At 39.0% G+C, this 26,532-nt stretch overlaps 1 protein-coding gene across 1 annotated transcript in view; it reads right to left on the bottom strand.

The window, feature by feature from the left end:
• Window positions 1–26,532, bottom strand: part of Sorcs3 (sortilin related VPS10 domain containing receptor 3) — a 606,876-nt gene that overhangs the window by 21,411 nt on the left and 558,933 nt on the right. The window contains exons 17-20 of the mRNA XM_046450521.2: window positions 21,327–21,440; window positions 18,418–18,589; window positions 15,674–15,860; window positions 11,011–11,144 (exon numbers count right to left, since the gene is read on the bottom strand). Coding sequence (XP_046306477.1) covers window positions 11,011–11,144; window positions 15,674–15,860; window positions 18,418–18,589; window positions 21,327–21,440 — 607 coding nt within the window. The remainder of the gene's footprint in view (window positions 1–11,010; window positions 11,145–15,673; window positions 15,861–18,417; window positions 18,590–21,326; window positions 21,441–26,532) is intronic.

Raw genomic sequence — 26,532 nt, 5'->3', positions numbered from 1 at the left:
GGTTTGCTAAGCTGTCCTTCATCCCACCCCACCTCTCACCACCAGGCGTTTGTCTCTCTTAAGAGATTTTAGGAAACATTCATCCTTCCATGTCATCCTCCTCAGCTCTGAGTGGCGTACATGGCCCTCTTCCCCTTTTCCTGCACACTCTTCTTATCTCAAGACTCAGGTGGTGGTGCTCTGCTAGGCCATGGTACCTACTCTGAGAGGAGTGGAACTCCTCCTGTCCCAGCAGATTTGATCTTGTCTCCATCTGGCTGTTTCCCTAGGAGATGGTTGGCCAAGTGAGTAGGAAGGGCTGCGGGACAGAGGGAATGCCAGCTGAGGTGGGGAGCGCAGGCCATCCTGCCAGCCAGTCAGGGCTCAGAGCCACAGCAAACAAACTGTGCTCAATGCAAACGCTTGGTCTCCGGGTGGCAGGCCGCAGACGTCTGTGCTGGGGAAATGGCAGAAGCTAATTTTGTTTTCCAAATTGCTTTTGTTTTTCATCAGTGGTTATGGCATCATGGCTGAATTCACCTTCCTTACAAAGTAGGAACCCTCCGCAGGATTCTTGAGTTCTTCATTGGTCACTGATATCGGGTGCCCAATGCTAAATTAAATCAAGTATTTTAAGGTTCATTTACTCAAATCTATTAGGCAAGCAGACACATTTATTAAGCCAGACCTCTGCTAATCCTAGCAAATTGGCCATTCAGAGTCCCACAAATCCAGCAGGCAGCTGAATGACTTCTCTTTCTCTGCTTAGTCCAGGCTGCAGGGCCAACTCACAGTGAAACCCCTTAGAATAAAGTCTCATGCCCAGCCTCAGCTGTGGGTCATATCCTCCCTGTGAAGAATCTCTCAGGTGCAACAGGTAACCTGTTATCCTCTGAGTCCAGCAAGAAATCAACAAGGCTCTGAGAAACTATTTAGTTATGAGATTTCCACTTAACTAATGGAAGAGGGAGTCACAGGGAAATCTTTCGATGCAGACTACACCAATTTCCCAGAAACAGTAAGTCATATTAATATTGTATATTGCCATCTGGGCGCAGTGGTGCATGCCTGTAATCCCAGTGACTCGGGAGGCTGAGGCAGGAGTATAATGAGTTCAAAGGTAGCCTCAGGAAAAGTGAGGCACTAAGCAACTCAGTGAGACCCTATCTCTAAATAAAATGCAAAAGAAGGCTAGGGATGGTGGTCAAGTGTCCCTGAGTTTAATCCCCAGTATCAAAAACAAACAAACAAAAATTATTGCATATTGCCAAATTCCCACAGTTCAGAATGTACACCTTGATAAAAGCTGCCTTTCCCAAATCGGAAAGACTATGAAGTCACAATGCTTGCCTTACTTAAAACCCTCAGCAGTTTATATGGCAATGTATGAAGGGGGATTATCTTATGAAGCAAAAAGGCAAAATATATAACACATGCTTAGAACTATGTAAAAATACTTTAATATATGCAAAGATAATGAAGAAATACAGCAAAATAGCCCTTAAAACTGTTAATACTATAGGATAAATGTGAAAACTCTCAGGTAAAAAAATAACTGTCCTGTCCCCCCTTCAAATGCACATGCACAAATATATCCAGAAAAATCTTTGCATAAAGTATCACTGGCAATGTATCTGGTTCTAGCCCTTATCATACTATACTAAATCTGGGTTTCTATGGCAAAATGCATACACTGGTGACATTCAAAGCCATCTATCCTCTCCTCTCATCTTTCAGCTTTTTCCTCCATCTTCCGCCCAATTGAATCTTCCGCTTTGGCTGGATTAGCCCACACAGAACACAACCATTCCCAAAGCCTTACCTTTACAAATAGATCCCTCTCCTCTATGCTTCAAATATACTGCTCCTTCAATGCCAGCTTAGGACCAATTTCATACATGACTCACTCCGTGACCCACAAAGCCCACATTCATCACTTCCCAGGCTGCTTGACTTGGTCAATAATAGTACATTCCTACTGCCTCGCCTTCTAGTGTCTTTTCTTGGATGTTAACCTCATATTCCCAAATATGTTTCTTGAAGGCAACAAATAGAATTTACACTGTTTTGTATTCCTCACAACATCTAGTGCAAAATACAGTTCCTGAAAAAAAATCCATGTAGGTACTGACGCCAGTTCACCTCCCCCACTGATAGGCCTTTAGGTATGAAATCCAACAGCTGGATTTCAGGAATGCTTGCTCTTTCCTATTTGCTTATACCTCATGCCTGCTCACCAATTACTGAATGCATATTTATCTCACCTTCTCTTCTGGAATGTGATTGCTTTCAAGGTAGGAATAATGTTATATGTGCCCTTCTACCTGACAAGGCATAGTTACAAAGTAGGGGCCAATTCATTCTTAGCAATAGATTTTTAAAATTCCAACCACTTGGTTAAACCTTTCCATTTCACCAAGACAGTCTCTCCCCATGCCCTCTCTCACACATATACAAATATCCATCCATAAACACTTCCTTGCAAGGTTATTAGCCTAAGTGTATTTGTGTATTCTCTGTAAAAGGTGATAATTTCTCTTTCATCAGTGAAATTCTGATGCTTAAATAATACGTATTGAGAAGCTAATACAAAGCCAGTACTAGGAATAAACATTTAAAATTAGTATTGGACCCTTTCCTTTCACAAGCCAGTTTACTAGTCAAAGGGAATCAAATAGCTCCAAAGTCACAGCACTCACCAGGACACCCAAGGGCATTCATTTCTTTGCCAGTCAAATATGGTGCTCGTTAGATCAATAATTGAGCACAATACACCGATACCTTGATGTAATTCTGGCACGGTGTTACATAAAAGCACTGAAAATATACTCCTTTCAAATGGAGCAAATAACCATTTTGTAGACAGGAATATAATCCATATAACCAACTCAGATTTGTCACCTAGATATAGATGCTATTAGTGCCAATGATGAGCACAACCGTGTCTGATATTTCTAACTGCTTAGATGTGTTCAAAATGATTCACATAACAGTATTTACTTAATCCTCACTGCAATAATCAATTACACTTGCTACTGTTATTATTCAAACATTACAATTAATAAAACCAGATTCAAGGAAATTAAATGGTTTGACTAAAGGCATACAGCAAAAAAATAATCTATTTGGACTCCAACCTAAATTTGTCTTATTCTGAAGCTATTTTATTCTACTGCCTATCATGTATCTTGGTTCTTTGAGAACAAAACTGACTATAAAGACATTCAGGGACTGGGTATCTGTGTGGTACTTCATACTCCAACTTGTAGATTGGAACTTCCTAACCAAAGGATAACTCTGGTCATCAATTACAAAAACAAAACTATAATGCCAACACATAATTTAAAAGTCACCCTCTCATAATAAGGTGTAAGTGTATGGGTGTTTGTGTGTATGAGAGAGTTCAATTAATAACTCAATTAGGTCTATGTATTAGGTGTTAGTATCATTACTTTAGACAAAAGGAAACAGAGATCAAGTGATCTATTCAAGTTGGCACAGATAATTATTAGGGAAATAAAAAGTAGAATCCTCAATCACTTTGTCCATTTGTATGTTTTTTAATCAGATACTTGTTAAACCCTTTATGGCACTTCAGTTCTTAAAATCAGCACTCAAATGAAAAAATGGTACTGTGGAGGAACCTTGTGTCTTCCTTGCCAGTTGCTGAGTACATCACTGTGTTGGTAATAGCCAAGAACTGGGGCCCCTGCACACAGAAGAATCTCAGTAAAGATCACAAGGTAAGTGACCAGAAAAGGATGGAAAAGAATTCCTTGATTTAGAAGCCAAACCCTTACAACCTCAGAAGAGAAATAAGTTTAAATCCTCCTATTTCCAAACTCTTTTCCACAAATGACTTTCAAGTTCCTATTTATTATTTATATCTCTTGCTTTTTAAGCAAGACCTAGTGTTGCAGGAATGGGTCCTGGAACTCAAAGATAGTGCCTGGTGGATGGGAACTATGAGCCCTGGACTTGAGCTATGGCTCTGCAACTAATCAGGTGTTTGGACTTGGGTTGCATATCATGCACAGAGAACTTTACTTCTCTGTTATACTAAACAGGGGTCTTACTAAATGCCCTGCCTATATATGATACTGGGAAATAATAATCCCAGAAATGCAAAGGCATTGGTCATACACACTAAGAACTTAATTTACACTAAAAAAATAATTTAAAGGCAAAAGACATAATTAATGCAAACTGAAAGAGGCCCCAGGTCCATGAATACTCTTCTTTTATCAACCCATCCTAAAAATAACTTTCAAGAACATAATTAAAATCATGCATTTGCTAAGAACCTAGCACGTACAAGTAAATATATAATCAGAATTTTCACAAAAATCAAGGTGAGATTGGCATTATTCTCTCAAGTTTACAATAAGTGAATGACCTATTGGAAAAAATAACTTGATTGAGTTATATGAATCTTTGATTGGTTCTTAAGATCCATGTTTCCTTCAAACACAATGCTGCCTCCCTAGGAAAGATCAAGGATGAATTGGCCCCACTTTTAATACTCAGGGGTGAGGCTAGGGACAAAGTTCTCTCTGCTCATTACTAACCAATAATTAGATATTTGTTTCCCCTCTTTTTATATCCTGCATCTCAAAATATGATGTGCTGGCTCAGATTATTTTTTACTTATTTTTTTTCTCCCAAATAAGCACTACCAACCACATCATGAGCTTTCAAGGAAAACACAAGTATCAGAATTACAAACTCTAGGGGGATCAGTCAGTCACAGGAGGCCATTATAACTTTTCAAATTTCATAACCACTATAACTTGGTTTCCTTGTGTCAGGGAAAGATAAAAAGAATAATTATTCAATACATCAACATACTCTGACTTTTTTTAAAAAACAAGGCCTGCCCTCAAAAGAAACTAGTAAATCAAAGTCTAATCTTCTTGGGTTTTATCATAATCTAATTGCCCTGGGGAAGGGAGATATCCAAATCTAGCTCCCTCTACCCATCCTATCCTTCCTTGGGTAGGGAACCATAAAACACCTGTGAAATGCATAATTCAGAGTCACAGGCTTATTAAAATATTGAGACCTAATTATAGGTCTATAGAAAATATTTCTTTCCACTACACCTTACGACCACATTACTAAAGTCCTATTAATGGCAGATCTTTTCACCCAGTACACCATGTCCAGCTATCAAGAAAGTTACAAAGCATACTAAAAGGCAAACAAACAGTTTGAAGAAACAGAACAAGTATCAGAGACAGATATGGCAGATATGTTAAAATTATCAGACTGGGAATTTAAAACAACCACGATTAATAAACTAAGGGCTCCAACTGATAAAGTAGACAACACGCTGGAAAAGCTGGCTGCTATAAATGGAGAGATAAAAATCCTAAGAAATAACCAAAAAGAATGTCAGAAACACAGTAAAAGAAATGAAGAAGGCCTTTGATGGGCTTGTTAGTAGACTGGACACAGCTCAGGAAAGACCCTAATATCAAGGATATCTCAATAGAAACCTCCAAGATGAAAAGGAAAGAACAAAAAAATGAGAAAAGAAAACAATAACAACAGAGGACATTATCCATATTCACTGTGCCCAATTTCTTGTGAGGAGAGGCTTAAAAAAAAAAAAGTCAGATGCATGGATGTATTGCAAAATGATTCTTTTTCTCTTTTCCTGCTCGAGCACAAGAATGTGGGACAATTACAAAAAGTACAGATATGTGTAATGTGAATACCAGAAAGAAAAGAGAGAAAAGAACTGGAGAAATATCTGAAACAGTAATGAGAATCCCTCCAAGGTAAAGTCAGATGAGCCACAGACACAGGAAGCTCAGAGAAATGCTGAAAATTCTACATCGGGGCACATCACTTTCAAACTACAGGAGATCAGATTTTTTTTTTTTTTTTAATCCTGAAAGAAGAACGATGAACCAAACACTTTATCAATGAGAGAAGAAAAGAAACATCCATCCAGTTTCTCCTCAGGAACTATGTGGTTAAGAAGAATGGACAGTGCTGAGAGAAAACTCCCACAAATCTGTTTGTTTTTTTTTTTTTTTTAAGAGGGAAAAAAAACCCACTAAGCTTCTAACTCTGTACCTTAAAAAATTATCCTTCAAAACTGCAGGAAAAAAAAAAACTTTCTCAAATAAACATAGGTGGAATTTGTTGTCAGAACATCTATCCTGCAAGATTTGTTAAAAGAAGTTCTTCAGAGAGAAGGAAAATGATGTAGGTCAGAAACTGAACCACAGAAAGAATTCAACAACACCAAAGAAAGAGTGCATGAAGGTAAAATAATGATGATGTTTCTTGTTTTAATTATTAAATATTATTTTAATTATTAAACAGATAACAATTTATTCAAAACAATAGTAGCAACAATGTATTTGATTAAACATGCTTACTCAAATAACTTATATACTTACACACACCTAAGAGAAATGACTGACACTGGTGACACAAGAAGCAGAAGGGAGGAATTATGATTTTTTTTTTATTATTAAGTACTCAGACTAACCATGGAAACATACAATGTTACTTATTATAAGTTTGGATTAATTGTAAAAGTGTATTTCAATTCTAGGGTTACCACTAAATAAAGCTTAAATAAACAAATAAGAAATAGGGCTAAGAATGGAGGAAATCAATAAGGACATAGTTGAACTCAAGACTCTCATCAATCAACTGTATGTAGCTGACATCTACAGATTACTTAATCAAAAAACAGCAGAATACACATTATTCTCAAATCCATACAGAACATTCACCAAGGTAGACCACATTCTGAGCCATAAAACACACTCTAACAAACTAAAAGGATAAAATCATCTAATATCTTCTTTCAAACTACAATGAAATTAAATTATAAATCAATAGCAGAAAGATATCTGGAAAATGCCAAAATATGTGAATTTTAAACAACACACTTCTTTCTAAATAGCACGAATCAAAAATAAATCTCGGGTGATATTAAAAAATATTTTGAAAAAAATAAAAATGAAAACACAACTTATAAAAATGTACAGGATGCAGTAAAAGCATGCTTGGAGGAAAATTTATAGCATTGAGGACATATATTAGAAAACAAGAAAGAATTAAAATTGATCATATAGGCTTCTGCCTTAGGAAACTAGACAAAGAACAAATTAAGTTCAAGGCAACCAGAAGAAAAATAAAATAAAATTTGAACAGGAGTCAATGAAATTGAAAATAGGAAATCAATAAACAAAATCAATAAAACTAAAAGCTAGTACTTTAAAAAAATCAATAAAGTTGATATGCTTTTAGTTAGGCTAAGAAAGGAGAGAGGATACACAAACAAATCAATCTCCCTAAAGAAGGACAAGACTTCACTACAGATCCCCTGAATATCAAAAGGTCAATAAAGGAGTTCAATGAACAATTCTAAGCATATAAATTTAATAACCTAAATACAATGAATCAATCCCTTGAAAGACGTAATCTGCAAAAACTCACACAAAATGTAACCTAAAATCCAAATGAGTCTATATCTCTAAAGATATAGAGAATCAGTAATTAATTACCTTGTAACAGAGAAAGCAAAGGTTCAGATGGTTTTACAGATAGATTCTACCAAACATTTAAGGAAGAAATTGTGCTAACTCTCAACATCCAAAAAAAGAAACGAAATGCCACAAAATCCAAAGTATTAAGAGGAAATAAACTCCTGTGACGAATAATTGGTTACAGTAAGGTTTCAGTATACAAAGTTAACATACAAATTTAATCATTTTTCTTTATATCAGTAATGAACAAGTGGGATTTGAATTAAAAACCCCAAATCATTTATGTTACCATTACCAAAAATAAAAATCTTATGTATAGCTCTAAAAAGTATGTGCAAGATCTATATAAGGAACATTATAAAACTTTGTTGAGGGCTGGGGATGTGGCTCAAGCGGTAGCGCGCTTGCCTGGCATGCGTGCGGCCCGGGTTCGATCCTCAGCACCACATACAAACAAAGATGTTGTGCCTGCCGAAAACTTAAAAATAAATAAATATTAAAAAAAAAAAAAAAAAAAAAAAACTTTGTTGAAAGAAAGTAAGGAATATATAAATAAATTGATAGATATTCTATATTCATTGAGAGAAAGCCTTAATATTGTCAACATGTCAGATCTTACCAACTTGATCTATAAATCTGATTCATTCCCAATAACTTGTCAAATTATTCTCAGTTTATATGGAGAGACAAAAGACTCAGAATACTCAATACAGTGTTAAAAAAGAACAATGTTGAATGACTAAATATAACTGACTTCAAGATATATTATTAAACTACAGTAATCAAGGCAGTGTGACACCGGTGCCAAGGACCTGAACAGACACTTCTCAGAAGAGGATACACAATCAACAAATATATGAAAAAATGTTCAACATCTCTAGCAATTAGAGAAATGCAAATCAAAACTACTCTAAGATTTCATCTCACTCCAGAATGGCAGCTATTAAGAATACAAACAACAATAAGTGTGGGTGAGGATGTAGGGAAAAAGGTACACTCTTACATTGCTGGTGGGGCTGCAAATTGGTGCAGCCAATATGGAAAGCAGTATGGAGAATCCTTGGAAAAATGGGAATGCAACCATCATTTGACCCAGCTCCCACTCCTTGGTCTTTACCCAAAGGACTTAAAAACAGCATTCTACTGTGACACAGCCACATCAATGTTTATAGCAGCACAATTCATAACAGTTAAACTGTGGAACCAACCTAGATGCCCTTTAGTAGATGAATGGATAAAGAAAATGTGGTATATATACACAATGGAATATTACTCAGCATTAAAAGAGAATAAAATAATGGCATTTCCAGGCAAATGGATGGAGCTGGAGAATAAAATGCTAAGTGAAATTAGCCAATCCTCAAAAAACAAATGCTGAATGATTTCTCAGATTTAAGGATGCTGATTCACAATATGCTGGGGGGAATGGGAGGATGAAATGAACTCTAGATAAGGCAAAGCGGAAAAGGGGAGAGAAGGTTAGGTAGGGGGCATGGGGTAGAAAAGACAGTGGAATGCGATGGTCATCATTACCCTAAGTACATGTATGAAGACATGAAGGATGTGACTCTACTTTGTGTACTACCAGAGATATGAAAAATTGTGCTCTATATATGTAATATGATTTGTAATGCATTCTGTTTGTTGTCATCTATAACAAATTAAAATTTAAAAAGAATGAACTATTGAAAAAAAAAGAAAGAAAAGAATGTACCCATCTGATCTTCAACAATGGAGCAAAGGCAACACTACAGAACAAAGATACTTCTTTCATAAAATGGTGCTGGATATCTAGACATCCACATGCAAGAGAATGAATCTAGCTTTTAAAGACCCTTCATCAAAGATGATGTATAACTGACAAATGAGAATATGACATATTCTCCATATGCTATGTCATCAGGGAAATGGAACGTCAAACAATGAGTTTCCACCAAATGCCTATAAAAATGGCCAAAATACAGAAGGTGACGCCACAGAACACTGAGGAGCATCTCTCATGTGCATTCCTAGTGGGAATGCAAAATGTTCCAAACCTGGAAAACAGTTTGGTAGTTTCTTTCTTTTTTAAAACATGTTTTTTAGTTGTAGTTGGACACAATACCTTTATTTCACTTATTTATTTTTATGCGGTGCTGAGGATTGAACCCAGGGTCTCGCACGTGTCGGGCGAGCTCTGTACTGCTGAGCCACAACCCCAGCTCCTGGCTTGGTAATTTCTTAAAAAAAAAATATGCTATTATCATATGAACTGGCAATCATGCTCTTGGTATTTATCAACTTATGTCTATATAAAAACCTGAACATGGATGTCTATAACACTTCTACTTATATTGTCAAGACTTGGAAGTGACCCAGATGTCCTTCAGTGAGTGAATAGATAAGTAAACTGTGGTACTTCCAGATAGTGAAATATTATTGTGCACTAAAAAGCAATGAGCTATGAAGCCATGAAAAGACAGGAAGGAAACTTGAGTGACAAAAGTCCATCTGTAAAGCTATGTACAGCTATGTGCTATGGAATTCCAACCACATGACATTCTGGAAGAGGTGAAATATAGAGACAGTAAAAAGATCAGTGACTAGAAATTACAAGGGAAGGAAGGAAGAGGAGGAGGACTAGGTAGCAGTTAAACTGTTTTGTCTTACATTACAATGGTAGATACATATCATCATATATTTTTCCAAACCCCCAGAATGTGTTCATCAAGAGTGAATCCCAATGAAAACTAGGTATTCTGGGTGGTGATGGATCAGTATAGGTTTATCAGTTGTAACAAATGCACCAGAATGGTAGGGATATTGATGATGAGGGAGGCTATGCATTTCTTGGGGACAGGGATATATGGGAAATCTCTGTAGCGTCCTCTCTATTCTGCTGAGAACCTAAAAGTGCTCTAAAAAAAAGTTAAGGGAAGAGAAAACTAGGAATAGAGAAGAACATCAAGAAGATTAGTTCAATCAAGGAGTCTTCAGCCTGATTACTTCCAGCTTCTATCATACAGTTGTGGTAATTCTTCCTCACCAGTTGCTGGGAGTAAAAAGTTATCTGTAAAGTTCAGATTTGCCCATTAATTTCTTACTTTGAGACATGGTGATCTCAGTACCTTGCCTAAGAAGGTTAGGAGTGCAGAACAAACATCTAGTAGGAGTTGAAGAGGATTCTTTTACATGTGTCATCCCACTTAATTTCCATATATGTACTTGGGTTATAGTTCACATCCAACAGTTGAGACCACATATCTCAGAGAGGCTGAGTAACTTCCTCGGTATTATATAGTTGGTGAGTGGAAAGGCCAGAATTAAAGCAGAATGGAGCACTCTTTCTTAGAATTAAACTTTCCTTGTGAAAATAATGAACTTGGTGTGGGAGGTATGTTTTATTCAAATCTGGGTTCTCAGTCCATGAAGTACTTCTCATTACTGCACCCCCAGTGACCCCAGTTCCTCTGCAGAAGCTGGAGCCCAGAAGCACTTGGCACATGTCTCATTTGATACTGATCAGGAAGAGCCAAACCTTTGTGCTGTTGCCGAACCACCAGAAATAGGTAAGTGTCCCCAGTTGACTGGGCCACACAACGGCACTGATGTTGACCTCTTTATTTCTTATGGCAACAAATGGAACTCGGAGGTGAACATGCTCCACAGGACCTAAAGGAACAGGAGGAAAAGAGTTAGTTTTTATATTCATAGAAGAAACCATCAAACTTTATCACACTCCTAGATTCTTTTTTAAGGCATTTTTTTATATTTATTTTTTAGTTATAGGTAGACATAATAGGTAGACAAAATAATTTTTAAATTATTTTTATATGGTGCCGAGGATGGAACCCAGTGCCTCATACATGCTAGGCAAACACTCTACCTCTCAGCTACAACCCCAGCCCTTAGATTCTTAACCTTAATCCCTATCAAGCATTCCCTATGATAAAGCAATAATCACAACCCACAAATGTTGGGAAGGGTCTCTACACTTGAACTGAAGTACCTGGTAAAACAGGGAACTTAACTCAGGTTTCAGATTTCTTGAGTGATAACCAAATTGAATTTACATCTGATAAACACAACTTATGAAACAAATGCTTATGAATTTCCAATCCAAGGACAAAGCTAGTTTACTACACATTTGGCCATTGAAAAGGAAGATAAACAGCAGTCTGTTTCATTTCTAAGGATTAGCATGTTTTGTGATTTGGGGTCAATGCATTATATGGAGGGCTCTCCCATTATCCTCAATTGTTAATTGGTTTCCATCTTCTTCAACAATGGGCCATTGTGTCTCATCATCTGTAGGACACAGTGAGTGTCGTTCAGAAGCTGGCAAGGCCTTTTACAAAGAGAGAAAAGTACATCTCCCTAATTTGAAGGAGAAACAAATGCCAGGTTCTCAAATAATAAAAATGCTGTATTTCTCCTTTTTTTTCCAGAAAACTGGTATAACCAGCATTGAGCTCTATATTAGTAAATAAAAAAATATACGCAGACACGCCCTAGGCAGGAGATGTGAGGAAGTTAATGCATTCATTTCCAAAAAAAAAAAAAAAGAAGAAGAAGAGAAAAAACACTGATGAAAAATTATTAATACATTAGTGATGTATTGTACGGGGGCGGGTAGATTCATTATTTTTCAACTCTGTGGCATTTTCTCCTCCTTTCATTTCTGACAACATGGACCACCCAGAGAGCATTGCATTAAGTGAAAGAAATCCAAGCACAGAACAATTTCTATCAGATGATCCCATTTATATGTGAAATCTTAAACTGTTAGAAATTACAGAAGCAGAGGGTACCTTCGTGGTTGACAAGGGATGGCAGAAGTGGGGTGGGGTGGATGCTGATCAAAGAAAACCAAGTGTGCAGAAGATAGGAGGAAGAAAGTCAAGAGGTCTATTGTACCATGGTGACTATGGTTAATAAGATTGCATTGGATTTTGAAAATCACTAGAACAATAGATATAAGTGTTCTTACCACAAAAACTAAGTTGGTGAGGTGATGCCTATGATAATTGGTCTGATTGAGCCATTCCACAGTGAATGTTTATTTCAAAACATCATGTTGTACATGATAAACTTGTATAATTTTTGTCAGGTTAAAAAATTAATGAAGAGAAAAAAATAGAGGAATCTGTGTATGTGCAGTCTGAAAATGTTTTCTGCCTACAGTTCTATGCCCTGACTCCAGGCATATGGCACTGCAAGATTTTTTCTAGCAAATAATTTCAACCTTGTCACTTCATGTGCACATTTGGCTGAACATTTAATTATTTTAAATAAGCAAATCTGTATTATTTCTGTATGGTTTGCTCAATGTCAGTCAAAGAACACAAGAGTGGGGAAAAAATATTGGCTACTTCTGTTTATTTACTCATTTTCCTAGGAGCTTACCTGACTAATGTCTTTAGATCTTGAGCTTTACTGGTCAACAAGGATACAGAAGCTGGGGCCAGGGGCCCCTGCTATCCCCCTCCCAGGCAGAAGATGAAGACTGGCTTCCCTCTTCCTGCATTGACACTGAGGTCTTTCCCAACCTGGGTTCCAATGACTTATTCTTCCATCAATGGGGGGAAAAATTCTTTTTCATCACTGAGTTTGCTCCTACACCTACTTCACCAAATAGAGTGAAACCCTTCCCCAAGATGCCTCATGGGAACCCTGGGCTTTCCCACAGCTCAGCATTGTGCACAATGCCTTAAGAACCTGGAAATTCTCAGCTTTCTGTCACTTGAGAAACTTGGTTTAGTCAGGGTAGATGCTGAAGGTTACTGTGATGCCCAAAATCATAAAGGAAGATCTCCTTCACCTTGAACTCACTCCAGAAACAAAAGGGGGTGGAGCTTACATAATTGGAATGCCACCCAACATGGTTACATTTATTACAGTTTTGGATCAAGAATATTTAGTTAAAAACAATCTTAAGAAACAATACCATGTAGGAGACAAAACATGGGTCAGTGAGGAGAGAAGAGAAGGGAGGGATTGAGGAGGAACACAGAAAAGTTCCAATATCCTCACTGTCAAATAGTGACCTTTCTGATAAAAATCTAATAATCTGTGTGAAGTTGACTATTATGGGTGAGTAGCAATACTTTTGTTAGTTAAAGGCCCAGGGTGGGGCCAAGAGCAGGTTCCACTGGTAAATATGGCCATGATTGATTTGGAGGGAATTAGGAGCTGATAAAAGTTTCAAGAAATATTTCCGTTTTCATGCACATAACCCACAGCACAAACCTGGTCCTCACTATCATGTTTTTGGCACTAAGATACGGTGGTCTTCACACCTGCAGTCAAGGCTCACCCTTGGCAGAATCAGGAACAACCTGGGTGGGGCAAGTTCTTGGAACAGAGGAATGTAAAGTTATTTTTCTTTCTTTGTCTTCATTTTGGAAGACAGCAGAAGTGTCAGGGAGGAAGCTAACAGGAAATCCTAGTAATTGCTATAATAACAGGTAACATTCATCATGTGCCAAGCTGGGTGCAAAGCAGCATTCTGCCCACTGCAGAAGACAGAACTGAAACTGCTATCATTTAGAAAGGTCTATGGTGCAAGGCTGGCCCTTGGCCAGTGTCTGGGAACTTGGCTCTGGGAGTGTTCCCAATCAACAGTTAACTAACTAGGAGGAGTGGTTCACTTTGCCTAAATTGGCTTTGCAAACAGTGTGGATTTTTGTGAACACCCACTTTCCACAGGGAGTTGGGAGGTTTGGAATATGCCAGGCTGACGTACTCATGTGATCAGCTTCCAATAAAAACTATGGGCACTGAGCCCCTAATGAGTTTCTCTGGCAGACAGCCTTTATGTTGTTACCTCCCACCCCAAGAGGAATTGGCACATCCTGTGTGATTCCACAGGGAAAGGGCCTGTGGGAGTTGATGCCTGGTTTTCTCTGGGCTTTGTCCCCTGCAACCTTTTCTTGATTTTGCTTTGTATCTTTTTGCTGGAATAAATCATAGCCATGGATGAGGATGAAGCTACATGCTGAGTCCTAAGAGTTTCCCCAGTTTATCATCAAGCCTTGGGGTGGTCTTGGGGCCCCGACACACACACACACACACACACTATCCAATGACTCTCTCAGATTCCTTATGAACTTTGTTTTAAAGATGAGGAATCAGAGGTTTAAAAGGTGAAAAAGTTGACCTAAGTTAGACATTTCACAAAGAAATAGGATGGATTCAAGTGCAGGTCTCCCTTGCTCTAAAAACTGCACTCATAAATACTGTGCACACTAACCCACCTATTCAGGCTCCTGCCTTGGTGTTTCCAGTCCAGAGTGATTATAGTCCATATCTGTTTTACCAAAAAAGGCCCATTTCTTGCTGCACCTCCCCTTCCTCAACAGATGTAAATCCTGCAGAGCAAGACCATATTGTGGTCTGCCCAGTGCCTGGCAGAATGTCTTGTATGTATTAAGAACTCAGCAAATACTTGTTGAGTGAACCAATAAATGACTAGGTGCTTTATTTATTTTTTTCATTTGTACTATTGTAAGAACCCTATGAGGTAAAGTAGCAGAATTAAACCATTGTAAAATGGGAATTTTAAATTAAATTATACCATTTTAAAAAGTGTAGAAAGCCCCCAAAAGAAATCATTTATCTCAATGTCACATGTTTTTAGGGACATAATTGCTCTACAGTCCAGGTCTCCACCTACATGCTCCACATTTCTCACTGTTGCTCCTTGTACTAGGGGACTAGGTCGCTTCCTGTTAATCAGGGACCTCTTAGATGTGGATTGCTTATACAGTGGAAATCATACCATCATTGTGTTGTTAATACACAATGAATACAGGGAGTTCCTTGTATTCACTTCAACACTTTGAAAACTCGTAATTTCCACCTAAATAACATGTAATGTGAAAACTATCATGGGGTATAAAGTGGTCCCTGCTTATCCACAGTTTGCTTTCTGCTATTTTATGACCCACAGGCAATGGTACTCTGAAACTCTTAAAGGGAAAATTCCATAAATAAGCAACTCATAAATTTTAAATTGCATGTCATTCTGAGTAGCATTACAAGTAGCATTACAAGTCTCTAAATTCCACATGGGTAGACGCCTCAATCTTCTGGTTTGAATCACTATTAGACATAGGGAACCCAGTCTCAGCTCTGAATTCCAGGAAGAAGGAGTTGCCACCGGGAGGAAAGAGAGAAAGGGGCTGGCTCATGCCACTTACAAACCACATGCAGGAAGAGGACGGCTGTGTCCGAGCCAAGGCTGTTCTCTGCATAGGCCGTCACCTGGAAGATCCCCGCACTCTTGTACACGTGCTTGATGCCATCTTCAATTGGGCTGAAGTTAGCATAGGACACGGCAATGCCATCCCCAAAGTCAAGCTGGATGTTTGTCCTTTGGAGATCACCCTGCAAGGGAAGAGCCATCGGCCTGGGTCTATTCACATAGTCCTGCCTGACTTCCAATGCGATGCTTCCTCCTGTTGATCCTTCAGCATCACCTTCTTAAGACCTATAGTCTTTCCCAGGAGGCAGAATCACCTTACTACAACCATCAGACTCCTCTCTGGAAGCCACTAGGCACTGTGGGCAGGCACTGTGGACCTATTGTCCCTGTATGTGCAACCTTGGGACAGCCGGAATTGCTGTGATACTGGCCACAGTGGGCAAGGTACAGCCTTTCTGAACTCTGAAGTAGGGAAGCCAAGGGCTTTCCTAATCCCTCACACATGGTTTAATTCTTCATAAAAATAATAGCAATAATAGTAACAGCTAGCACCAAGGTTTGTATCAGTGCCAAGCAATTAATCTCCTCATAACCCTGTATTGTAGAAAGTATCATTGTCCCCATTTGTAAATGAGGACAAAATCATCAGACTAATGTCACATAGGCAATAGTGGAAGACTCAAGTTTTGAAAGCAGTCTAACTTTAATGCTAATACTCCCAACCACAATTCTATAGCTATCATTGTTTCTATTTCTGAGCATTTATTGTTGCATTCTAAAAGCTAGGTTAATCACTTACACATCTCCTATAATGCCATCTTCAAAATTACAATATAAGGTAAGATGATCATTCCCATCCAGATGAATACTCTATACTATTCTAAATTACATATGTGTTCCCTTGTCCTTGGAATTCTTGAAAACTACCTAAGCCCCCTGTTCTCTGAAGCCTCTACTGAATAACGTGGCTCACAGGTATCTCTGCCTCTTGGAAGGCTAAGAGCATCTTGGGTGCTGGCTGGTGATGTGATGTTGATGGTTCAGGTGTGTACCTGGTACCCTCTTAAGCCAGCACTTATCTTCTTGAGGAATGATGCTGAACCCCACCCTTCCTGTCTTACCCTTTGGATAAATGTAGTCAACCTGAGTCCCGAGCAGAGATGCTGGATAAAGAAGAACAGGGTACTTCTGTTCATATTCAAAGATGGATGATGGAATAAAAAGAGAAATACATCATTTTGGAATAATGAGCCAATATTCTGCCCAGTATTTGTGTACTGGCCACAGGTTCACTTTCCATCTTCCTCCATGGCAACTTAGATGTGAGTGAAATATTGATAGTTGCTCTCTTGACCCCTACACAATGTCAACTACCCTTGAGTTTATAAATATAAATTAAAGTGGAAATGAATCCAAGGTAATTCAAATGGATAAGATCATGGCTCTTCAAGTCCATTCAAGACAAGGTTTTTATAGCTCTATTCCTGAAAACTCCCTAATGAAAATGTAATAATGACCTCCTCTGAATCTTAAAGTCCTTTAATTCAAGCAACTGGTGTGGAAGAGGCCAAGGAATCTGTCAACCTAGGATAAGAAACCTTCACCATAAAGTCTAGTGTGGTCCTGACTTTAAAGACTCTAAAATGCTCATACATGTGAAAAAAAAAAAAAAAAAAAAAAACCCTCCTGGCTGGCTTTGCTCTCTTTCCAAGCTATCAAGAGCACAGAGCAATTTGCATGTAAATTTAGAGGGCTTTGTCAATCAGGGAACCTTCCTGCTCCACCACCTCAGCAGAGTGCCTGAGAAGGCCCTGGTTTGGGAAGAAGCTAAACAGCCCCCACAGAGAACAAGAAGCAGACAGCAGTGCTTCTTCTACCCTAGAATGAATACACGCATCTGATTTTACTGCTCGGGTTGCAAAAGACACTAAAAATCTAATGGTGCAGGTAGCTGATGTGAAAGCAACTAATAAAATATTCTTTACAAAGGTAAGTCTAAGGCATTTCAATCATCTTTCCACTCACATACTTCTAAGACTCTCAAAGCGTTGTGGGCTTTTCTAATCAGCTAAGGGTGCACTGACCACAGGTTCACTTTCCATCTTCCTCCACGGAAACTTAGATGTGAGTAGTGTTAGTTAATGCTACATCAATCTATGCTTGGTGCTTGGTCATTTATTATAGATCCAGTGGCAGGAAGAATTACCATAGTGATTTGTATAACAATATGTTGTTTATTAACAAAGTTATATTGCAAGGCACATTCTAGTTTGGTTGTTTCTCATAAATTTGTCAGGGTGATATGATAGCATTCTTTGAAAAAAAAAAGGCTATTATCTGTTTCTTTAGTTTCTGCTTTTTCCAGATAATATTTCCTCTATTATGTAAAAAGAGACTCCTAAAAGCAATGGATGCATTTGAATTTCCTTTTCCTGGCAGTTTACAGTTTATGACCTTCTGGTGATAAACATTTCCTAAGCAGACCCTAAGGAGGACCCTGAAAATATTTCCAGAGCTGCAGGCTTCAGAGGCAAGTGGGGTCCCACTGCAGACAGGTCTTCATTGTGGAATGAAAGGAAATGGATCTCGAAACACCCCAAGCTTTCTTTCCCGCCACTCTCTTCTGCAGAAGTCTCTGATTCACACTCTAGACTGTGGTACAGCAGCCTCTGGAAATGGCAGGTCTTTGGTTTCTTCCCTTTCCGAGTTTAGACCTCAGAGACCCCGGTGGGCTCCTACCTCTTCCATGAGGATGATGAAGGTTGCATTGTGTCCCTGCTCTGCCACCAGGCGCCCATCAGTCGTCACCACATGGAGGCCCCGAGGGGCTTTTCCAGGACACAACTGGGCCTTGGCAGAGTATTTGTCCCTTACTCCATCAGTGCAGTTATTGGACACAATCCTCCGGTACCTAAGAGGAGTTGACAATTGACAGTACTGAGCTTTGTGTCAAGCATGTGAGCAAGTGTGCACATTAGAAAGAGAGCTAAAGCAAGAGAGATGCTCCCTGCAGCTGCCCCTAAAACCAAGTCTCCAAAAAAGACAGCCATTTATGAAGATAAACAAACGTGGAGGAACTGCTATCCTTCCATCTCCGGGAGAGTAGCTCCTTAAACATTACTATTGATCCTACCTGGTGAGCTGCGGATCGGATCAGTGTCTGAACCAGCCAAGAAAAATCAATGTCTGACTCACATACAGCAGTAGAGGAGGCAGACCATTGGACAAGAGAAGCAGGAAAAGTCAGTGCATCTGTCTGTCAGGGAAGAGCCAGCTGTATTTACCCAAGCCACCTCCAGCTTTCCCCATACCAGAGAGCAGCTAGAACATCAGACTTCAAACTCTCATTAATCAGGAGGCCTCTTCCTGCCTTCCTTTCATGTCCCAGATGACATTTCTTCTCCTAATACCTATGGCTCTTACTCTGGAGCCAACTGAGCTATTTCATAGCATATTTTCTCTCTTTGCTAATATTTCATTTCCTACTCAACACAAATGTCAGATTAGAAGCACAGGTTTAAGACACTGGTTGAATCCTGGTAAACTTACCTCAAGGAAGAGAAAACTTCCCTACAAAAACAATCAGTGTTCTGATAAAACCACATAACATAAATGTACCACCACCTCCATCACCAACCACCACCATCACCATTATCATTACCACCACATCTTAGCTTCTTTCACCCTCTCTGTCAGGAATAATTAACCACTCCATCCATGTTGCCATCTTCTGGCAGTCTCAAATACAGGGGAATACAAATTCTTTTGGAGTGATATTGGTCCTCCATTAGACCTGACTTTCCCCATAGGTTCTCCACTACTGCACTACCTACTGCATAGCCCATCCAGAGATCTCAAGGAGACGTTAAGCAAATGTTTTCCATAGTTGTTTTCTCAGATGAGAAGACAATGCACCCTCTTGCAAATGTGCATCATTATTGTTCACTGTCAATTGAGCTCATGCCAGGAGTTCTGCTTCCCAGCACGGCAGTCGCTTTCTACAGGTGACTACTGTGCACTTGAAGTGTGGTTAATGTGGCATATTGCAATGATAATTTTTATATATCAGGTTAAATTATACATATTATCAAAATTAATTTTACTTTTTAAAAAACTTTGATGTGTGACTATTAGAAAATTTTTAACTACATAGGTGGTTCACACTATTGTTCTTTTGGTCATTACTGATCAAGATAATCAAATATTCTAATCATATTAGACTTTCTTTCTGATCTTTAGTCACAAGATATTTAATTTTTACTCTTAATACATATTTCAGTAGTCTTAACTCAAGTCTTAACTCAAACTTGCTATCATCTATCCTCCCTCTTTAACCTCAACTAGCCATCAGCTCAAGCTGGTTGGTGATTTGTAATATCAGCCAACACTAAAGAAACTCGAAGAGTGAATCCCTGAGGGGAGGGTGCAAATAGACTTTCCCTTTCATTTGTGTGATTTATTTGGTTAGCTATTTGTTGTTTTGTTCACCAGAATTACTTAAATTGGACCTACTTATACCCAACACATGTATATTAAGACATACAAGATGTCCTAATGCGATTATTTTCTAGTGATGTGTAAAGAATGGTGTGGTTGTCAGTTGGATGGTCCACCTGATTCTTTGTAACTATATAGTCCCCTTCCTTAAACTTCCTAGAGTTTTGTTCTCTGACACCACATCTCCTTAAATGCAAGCTGTTGGATTTGCAGTTTCAGTGGCTTAAATCCCTAATCCAGGCTCTTATAATAGCCTAACATCAAAGACTCTAAAATCCCAGACTGGAATCCAGAAATAGCCCTCTCAAATCTTTAGAAGAGGTGATAATTGAGAGGACACCTTAGACTTTTGACACTCGTAGCGTCTTCTGGAGACCAACATCATTCACATCAGGCAGGATACACTTAAAAATGAAGGGTCTCTACCTTACCCCAGATCTCTCAAATCAAGTTGCATTTAATCAAGATTATCAGATGCTATGTAGCCACATTGGAATGTGAGAAGTGCTATCAGTGTATCCATGTACTTGACAAAATCTCTTCTGCATCATAGAGGCAGCAAAAAAAGGCCAGACAACAAATCTCCAAGGAAATTGTTTTCAAGCATCTGAGAGATAACTAATAAGTGAGCAAAGAGAGAAACACACATCTAATTGGAGAATTCCCAAGAGTGGAACATGACCTTCTTATCCCAGGAGCTCCTAGGATGAGACTTAGGAATTCTCATTTGAAGTTTTCAGCATTGATGTATGAGAACATCCATTTCCCCTCTCCCCTGAGAGCACTGTAATAGCTGCACATCGCCTGTATCAATTTACTTTACTGGAGGCCCAAGGTACAAGGCAGCATCCCTTTCCAGAAGAGATATTTTGACCAAATAACAAGGAGGGTCTGCCAGAGGGAAATGGTAGCCAGTACTGAAGTGTGGGTGATCACAAATCTCTTCTGAGGCTTTCAAAAAGAAGCACTCTTAGCTAAATCACTCTTTTGTTTCCCTTACCTACTTGGCTAAAAACAAAACAAACAAACAAACAACAACAACAAAAAAACAACTCTATATTCTCTCTTCCCCAACAGCCAGGCATTCCCTTTGATGCCACCATCAAAGTAAGGGGAAAACAATGAATCCAGTCTTCAGGTGTTTGACTTACCCAGTGCTGTTCAGGTAGCTCTGGCCAAGACTGCAGTCCTTTGATGGGGATGCTGGATTGTACCAGAAAGCTGGGACACACTGGCTTTCCCCATGTCTCTCATAGCCATAGTCGCTGTGGGGAGAATGAATATTACAGAATGATGCGCATGTATAAATGCGACAACACCACAGACCCATAAAAACATACACATGTCCTAATGCTATCTAAAAAGTCACAACATGTGGTTTTAAGCATTTCCAGTGAAGGCAGATACTCATACTTTCAAATGGAGTTTTAGATTTAGAAATAGTTCTGAGTCATTTGGAGTTGGTCAAGAGGGAGAAAAATGTGGATAATCCAATGGAAATTCTAGGTTAGAAAGGTATGGATTTAAATGATGTGACAGGTACACTGATTTGGAGGTGGATGGAGGATGATATATATATATATACACACACACACATACATACATACATATTTGGATCCAGAGATTGAATCCAGGGACACTTAACCACTGAGCCACATGCTTATACCCCCGCCTTTTTTTTTTCTTTTAAATTTTGAGACAGGGTCTCACTAAGTTGATTAGGGCCTTGCTAAGATGCTGAGGCTATTTAAATTTAAAAGTATATTTGGGTCACAGTAGAATGAATCAGATAGGTAGATGACAACCAAGATGACATTAAAGATCAAGTTTTATGCTGTGATTTAATATATGCTGTTCCAAAATAAGTTTCATTGATTTTCATTTTTTCCTGAAAATTCAGTCTTTCTCAAATACTACATGTGCATTCACATATATACACATAGCCATTTAAATTTTCCTGATTCAATATTTAAAGGCTTTCACATTTCCCTAAAAGTATAAGTGTAGTTCTTTCCATGTTACTATAAAATTTCAGTAAGAATAAAGTGAAGAAAGTCAGGTATGATTTCCTTCCTTTCTCCCATGTGCAAAATGAGGAAGTAAAAGACCATTGCAGGAGGGGAAGGCCAAAGGCTATCTCCCTGCTTCTTGGTGTTTCATAAGGTTCCCAGGTGTGTAAATGTTAAAGTAAAAGGAGAGCAATGAAGTAGGTAAATGTGATCATTGCTCTCGTAACGAGCCAGAGGTCACTGAGGGTGGCTCCTCTTGGCAGCAGAATTTATGCTTCCAAGTGCAGCATCCAAGGGTGTCCTGAAGCCCACAGACTGGGCAGCACAATCTGGGCATTTGAATATTGATCCACTGAGTGTTAAGAAAACATAGAAGAGCAAGGAAAGACACTGTCTCTGCACTGCCCCTGCTTTCTGCTGCTCTTATATTCTTTGAGCCAAAACTTTGTCAAATTTTAATGAAAACACAGGCAAATGATCTGTGTGTATCTATGGAGAGGAGAGAGGAACACCAACGTAATTCCACACTTATCACCCAATGTATGCCCTGACCTTTAGAATAAATATAACAAGTCTGTCCTCAATTGATTTTCAGTCCTCTGGGGAGAGAGACACAACATACCCCAAATCCAGTTTAAGAGTAAATTAACAGCAAGAGACCAAGCACAAACTCATACAGTTCAGAAGTGATAACTGACCAATGAGATCTCGTACACTATCTGCCCACCTCATCCCATGTTCTTACCCATCTTCTTCCCCCAAACCCATAACTGGACACTTCTGGTCCTCTTTATCTTTGTGTTTATGCTTTGTTTGAAGCACTCTATCCTTTGCCTGTGTTTTGTGGTTTCCTACTTCTTCTTTAATATCTAGGCTGTATGAGTCTGTCTCTACTTCCCTAGACAAAAATCTTTGGAAACTGAAATGGAAACTACAAAAGAGCAAGGATCTTTGTCATTGTTTTCCACCAATTTGAGAGTCAACAACCAGCAGTACCTAGAAACTTCAGGTATTGAATAAATGCACATTATGTGAATGAATATGCCAACCACCTCATAAATTACACCATTGAGTTGCATCTATTTCTGCAGGAAGATTGTGAGTCCACATGGATATTCTGGTATTAACCACAGAGAGTACCCTGAGTGCTCAGGAGGTAACTGTGGAGTGAATGTGAGTAGAAGATCTCTGCATGGAAAGGTAGAACTCAACATCAGCTTTGGCTGAAACTGGAAGGAAGGATAAAGGAACATCTCTGACAAGTAAATCCTTTGCTAAGCATCCTCACCGACTATTATACATAACCCAACACACAATTTATTAATTGCTTCACTTCATTCTATTGCTACTATCTCTGATATCACTATCTATGATATATACTGCTAGGAAACTCTATAGTAACATATTTGATGTGATTTTTTATTTGGGCAGTAGGGGCTGGACCCAGGTTGCTATACCACTGAGCTATCTGGCCCCAGTTTTTTTTATTTTATTTGATACAGGGTTTCACTAAGTTACTTAGGGTCTTGCTGAGTTGCTCAGGCTGGCCTCAAACTTGCAATCCTTCTGCATCAGCCTCCTGAATGGCTGGAATTGTAGGCCTGAAACACTGTGCCTGGTTTGTCAATGTCCTTAAAGTCATTTGTATCTATTTGTAAGTATGGTAGTAATTATCTACAATAGAGATCCACTACCTCTCTCTTCCTATTCTACATTCACTGATGTCATGTTGGTGGCTTTCAACCTGCCGTGGTGGCAATATATACAACAATCAGTATTTGTTAGTTCCCAGAGAGCTGGGAGTTAAATATTTAACAGCACACCACCGAATATCTGATGCTAAGCATTATTTATGTGTGACTACACTGGGCTGTAGTATGGCTGTACTACGTCTAGAAAATTCTGCAACTGCTTTTTAAGGTGAAGCTATTGGCATGTCCAGCTAACCCTAGGAAATATTAGTAATCTGTAAAGGAAGGATGCTCTCTTAAGCAGCTCTGGGAAGGAGAGAGATGTTTTAATACTCTTTGCTAAATGTAACCATCTCTGGCAGTTCTGTTCAGCTCTGATACCTGTTAGTGATGCAGTAATTAAAGAAAGGTGCATCAGGCTTGCTGCTTTGCCCCAAAGAGCAAGAGCACCTCATTAATATTTAACAACTTTAGCAGAAACTGGCTGCCCCCAAGCTGTGGACTTCTTCATTAATTTCTGCTAAATGTATATTAAAATCTCCCATACTGTCCAACCTCCCTCCCCGCGCAGGAGTCTGCATGATTTAGACAAACAAGCAGCTCCAGCAGCTACTCCAGCTTCCTGGGGAAAGGTGTTCTGTTAAATTGTGAGGTTTGGACAGAATGCACCAGAAAGTTGGATTTGCCTCAGGGAAGTGTGCTGCCGCAGATTCTGCAAACACACAAGCAGTTTCCTTCAAGAAATAAGTCACGTATGTGTCCTTCTTGATTATAAAAGGGTTTGAACATCTCTGAGTTTAGGAAAAAATTTCCTCATTTCCAGGAACCTATATATCTTCCTTTGATTCTGAAAGAGGACCAGCCGGGATGGTCCAGAAATCCCAAACCCTCTGCCTATCAGAACAGGAAGGGATGCCCAGGCAGGCCCCATCCCCTCAGTTGGTGGATTGGAAGGGAAAACTTAAAAGTAACCAAAAAATGCCAAAGATTGTACATAACTGGGCATGGCAGATAGAGCTGACAATCAAGACTCTTGATCCCTGTTGAACATTAGAATGATCCTAGGTGACACCCCTTTAATCATCAGGCAGGGTCCCTGGTCCCCAAGAATGATGTTGTGAAACTCTTGGAACCAGTCAAATAGGCATGGTCTCTTCTACACAAGCTCCAAGCATCGTCCAAGCCTCAGACGATGAAGTGCTGTCGTTTCCTCCTGGACCCTCCCTTCCGTCCTCTGTACCCTCATCTAGCAGTTGAGATTCAAGGGCTAATGTCCTACCGGCACATCTATCCCATTCTAGTTATTAGTGTAATAATGAGGATTTGGGATCTGGCAATTCTTACCAGGCACAGAGCAAGCACCCACAAAACAGACACAGAAAACCATCACCATCAAAACAAAGTATTAATTAATGTTGCGATCGTTTAGCTGAGGCAGATGCTTAAGTATGGCCATAGAGAAAGATAGACAATTATATCCAAGCCAATGCAGAAATTATGTGCAAGACTCAACAAATCATTCCTCAAACATCTCTCCTGATCAAATCTCACTCTATCCATCTGCCTTATCCCCCTGCTTACCAACAACCTTATCCTCTCTCTGCTCTGTCAGTTCCTTATTCCCATCTTTGAAAGTCTGGTTATTTTTATTTAGCTCTTCAACAGCAAGTGCTTATGGCTCCACCTCTGCCTCTTGCAGAGAGCTTTCCTGGCTTGTGTCAGCCTTCCATGGTCTCTTCCAACATCCCTAGCAGGTGTAGTCAGAACCAGTGCTGACTTTTCTCCAATGTACGCTTTTGGCACCTTTGTCAAATATAAGATGACTGTAATTATGTGGGTTAGTCTCTGTGTCTTCTGTTCTGTGCCATTGGTCTACCAGTCTATTTTGCTGCCAATACCATGCTGTTTTTGTTACTATTGCTCTGTAGTATAGTTTAAGGTTGTATACTGATGCCACCTGCTTCACTCTTCTTGCTAAGTATTGCTTTGGCTATTCTGGGTCTCTTATTTTTTCAGATGAATTTCATGACTGCTTTTTCTATTTCTATGAGAAATTCCATTGGGATTTTGATTGGAATTGCATTAAATCTGTATAGTGCTTTTGGTAGTATGGTCATTTTGACAATATTAATTCTGCCTATCCAAGAACAAGGAAGATCTTTCCATCTTCTAAGGTCTTCTTTCACTTCTTTCTTTAGCATTCTGTAGTTTTCATTGTAGAGGTCTTTCAATTCTTTCATTAAGTTGATTCTCAAGTATATTTTTTATTCTATTTTAAATGGGGTAGTTTTCTTCATTTCCCTTTCAGAGGATTTGTCACTGATATACAGAAATGCCTTTGCTTTATGGGTGTTGATTTTGTAACCTGCTATTTTGCTGAATTCATTTACTAGTGCTAAAAGTTTTCTGGTGGAATTTTTTTGGGTCTTTTAGGTATAGAATCATATCATCAGCAAATAGTGCTAATTTGAGTTCTTCTTTACCTAACTGTATCCCTATAATTTCTTTCATCTCTCTAATTGCTCTGGCCAGTGTTTCAAGAACTATGTTAAATAGAAGTGGTGAAAGAGGGCATCCCTGTCTTGTTCCAGTTTTTAGAGGGAATGCTTTCAATTTTTTCTCCATTTAGAATGATGTTGGCCTTGGGCCTAGCTTTT

Source organism: Marmota monax, unplaced genomic scaffold (assembly GCF_021218885.2).
Source record: "Marmota monax isolate L192 unplaced genomic scaffold, Marmota_monax_Labrador192_F-V1.1 WCK01_AAM20220418_F8-fsc00004, whole genome shotgun sequence".
In the NCBI taxonomy this organism is placed as follows: Eukaryota; Metazoa; Chordata; class Mammalia; order Rodentia; family Sciuridae; genus Marmota; species Marmota monax.
Note: the sequence above shows the minus strand (reverse complement) of the source record. Positions and strands in the feature narration are given on the sequence as shown.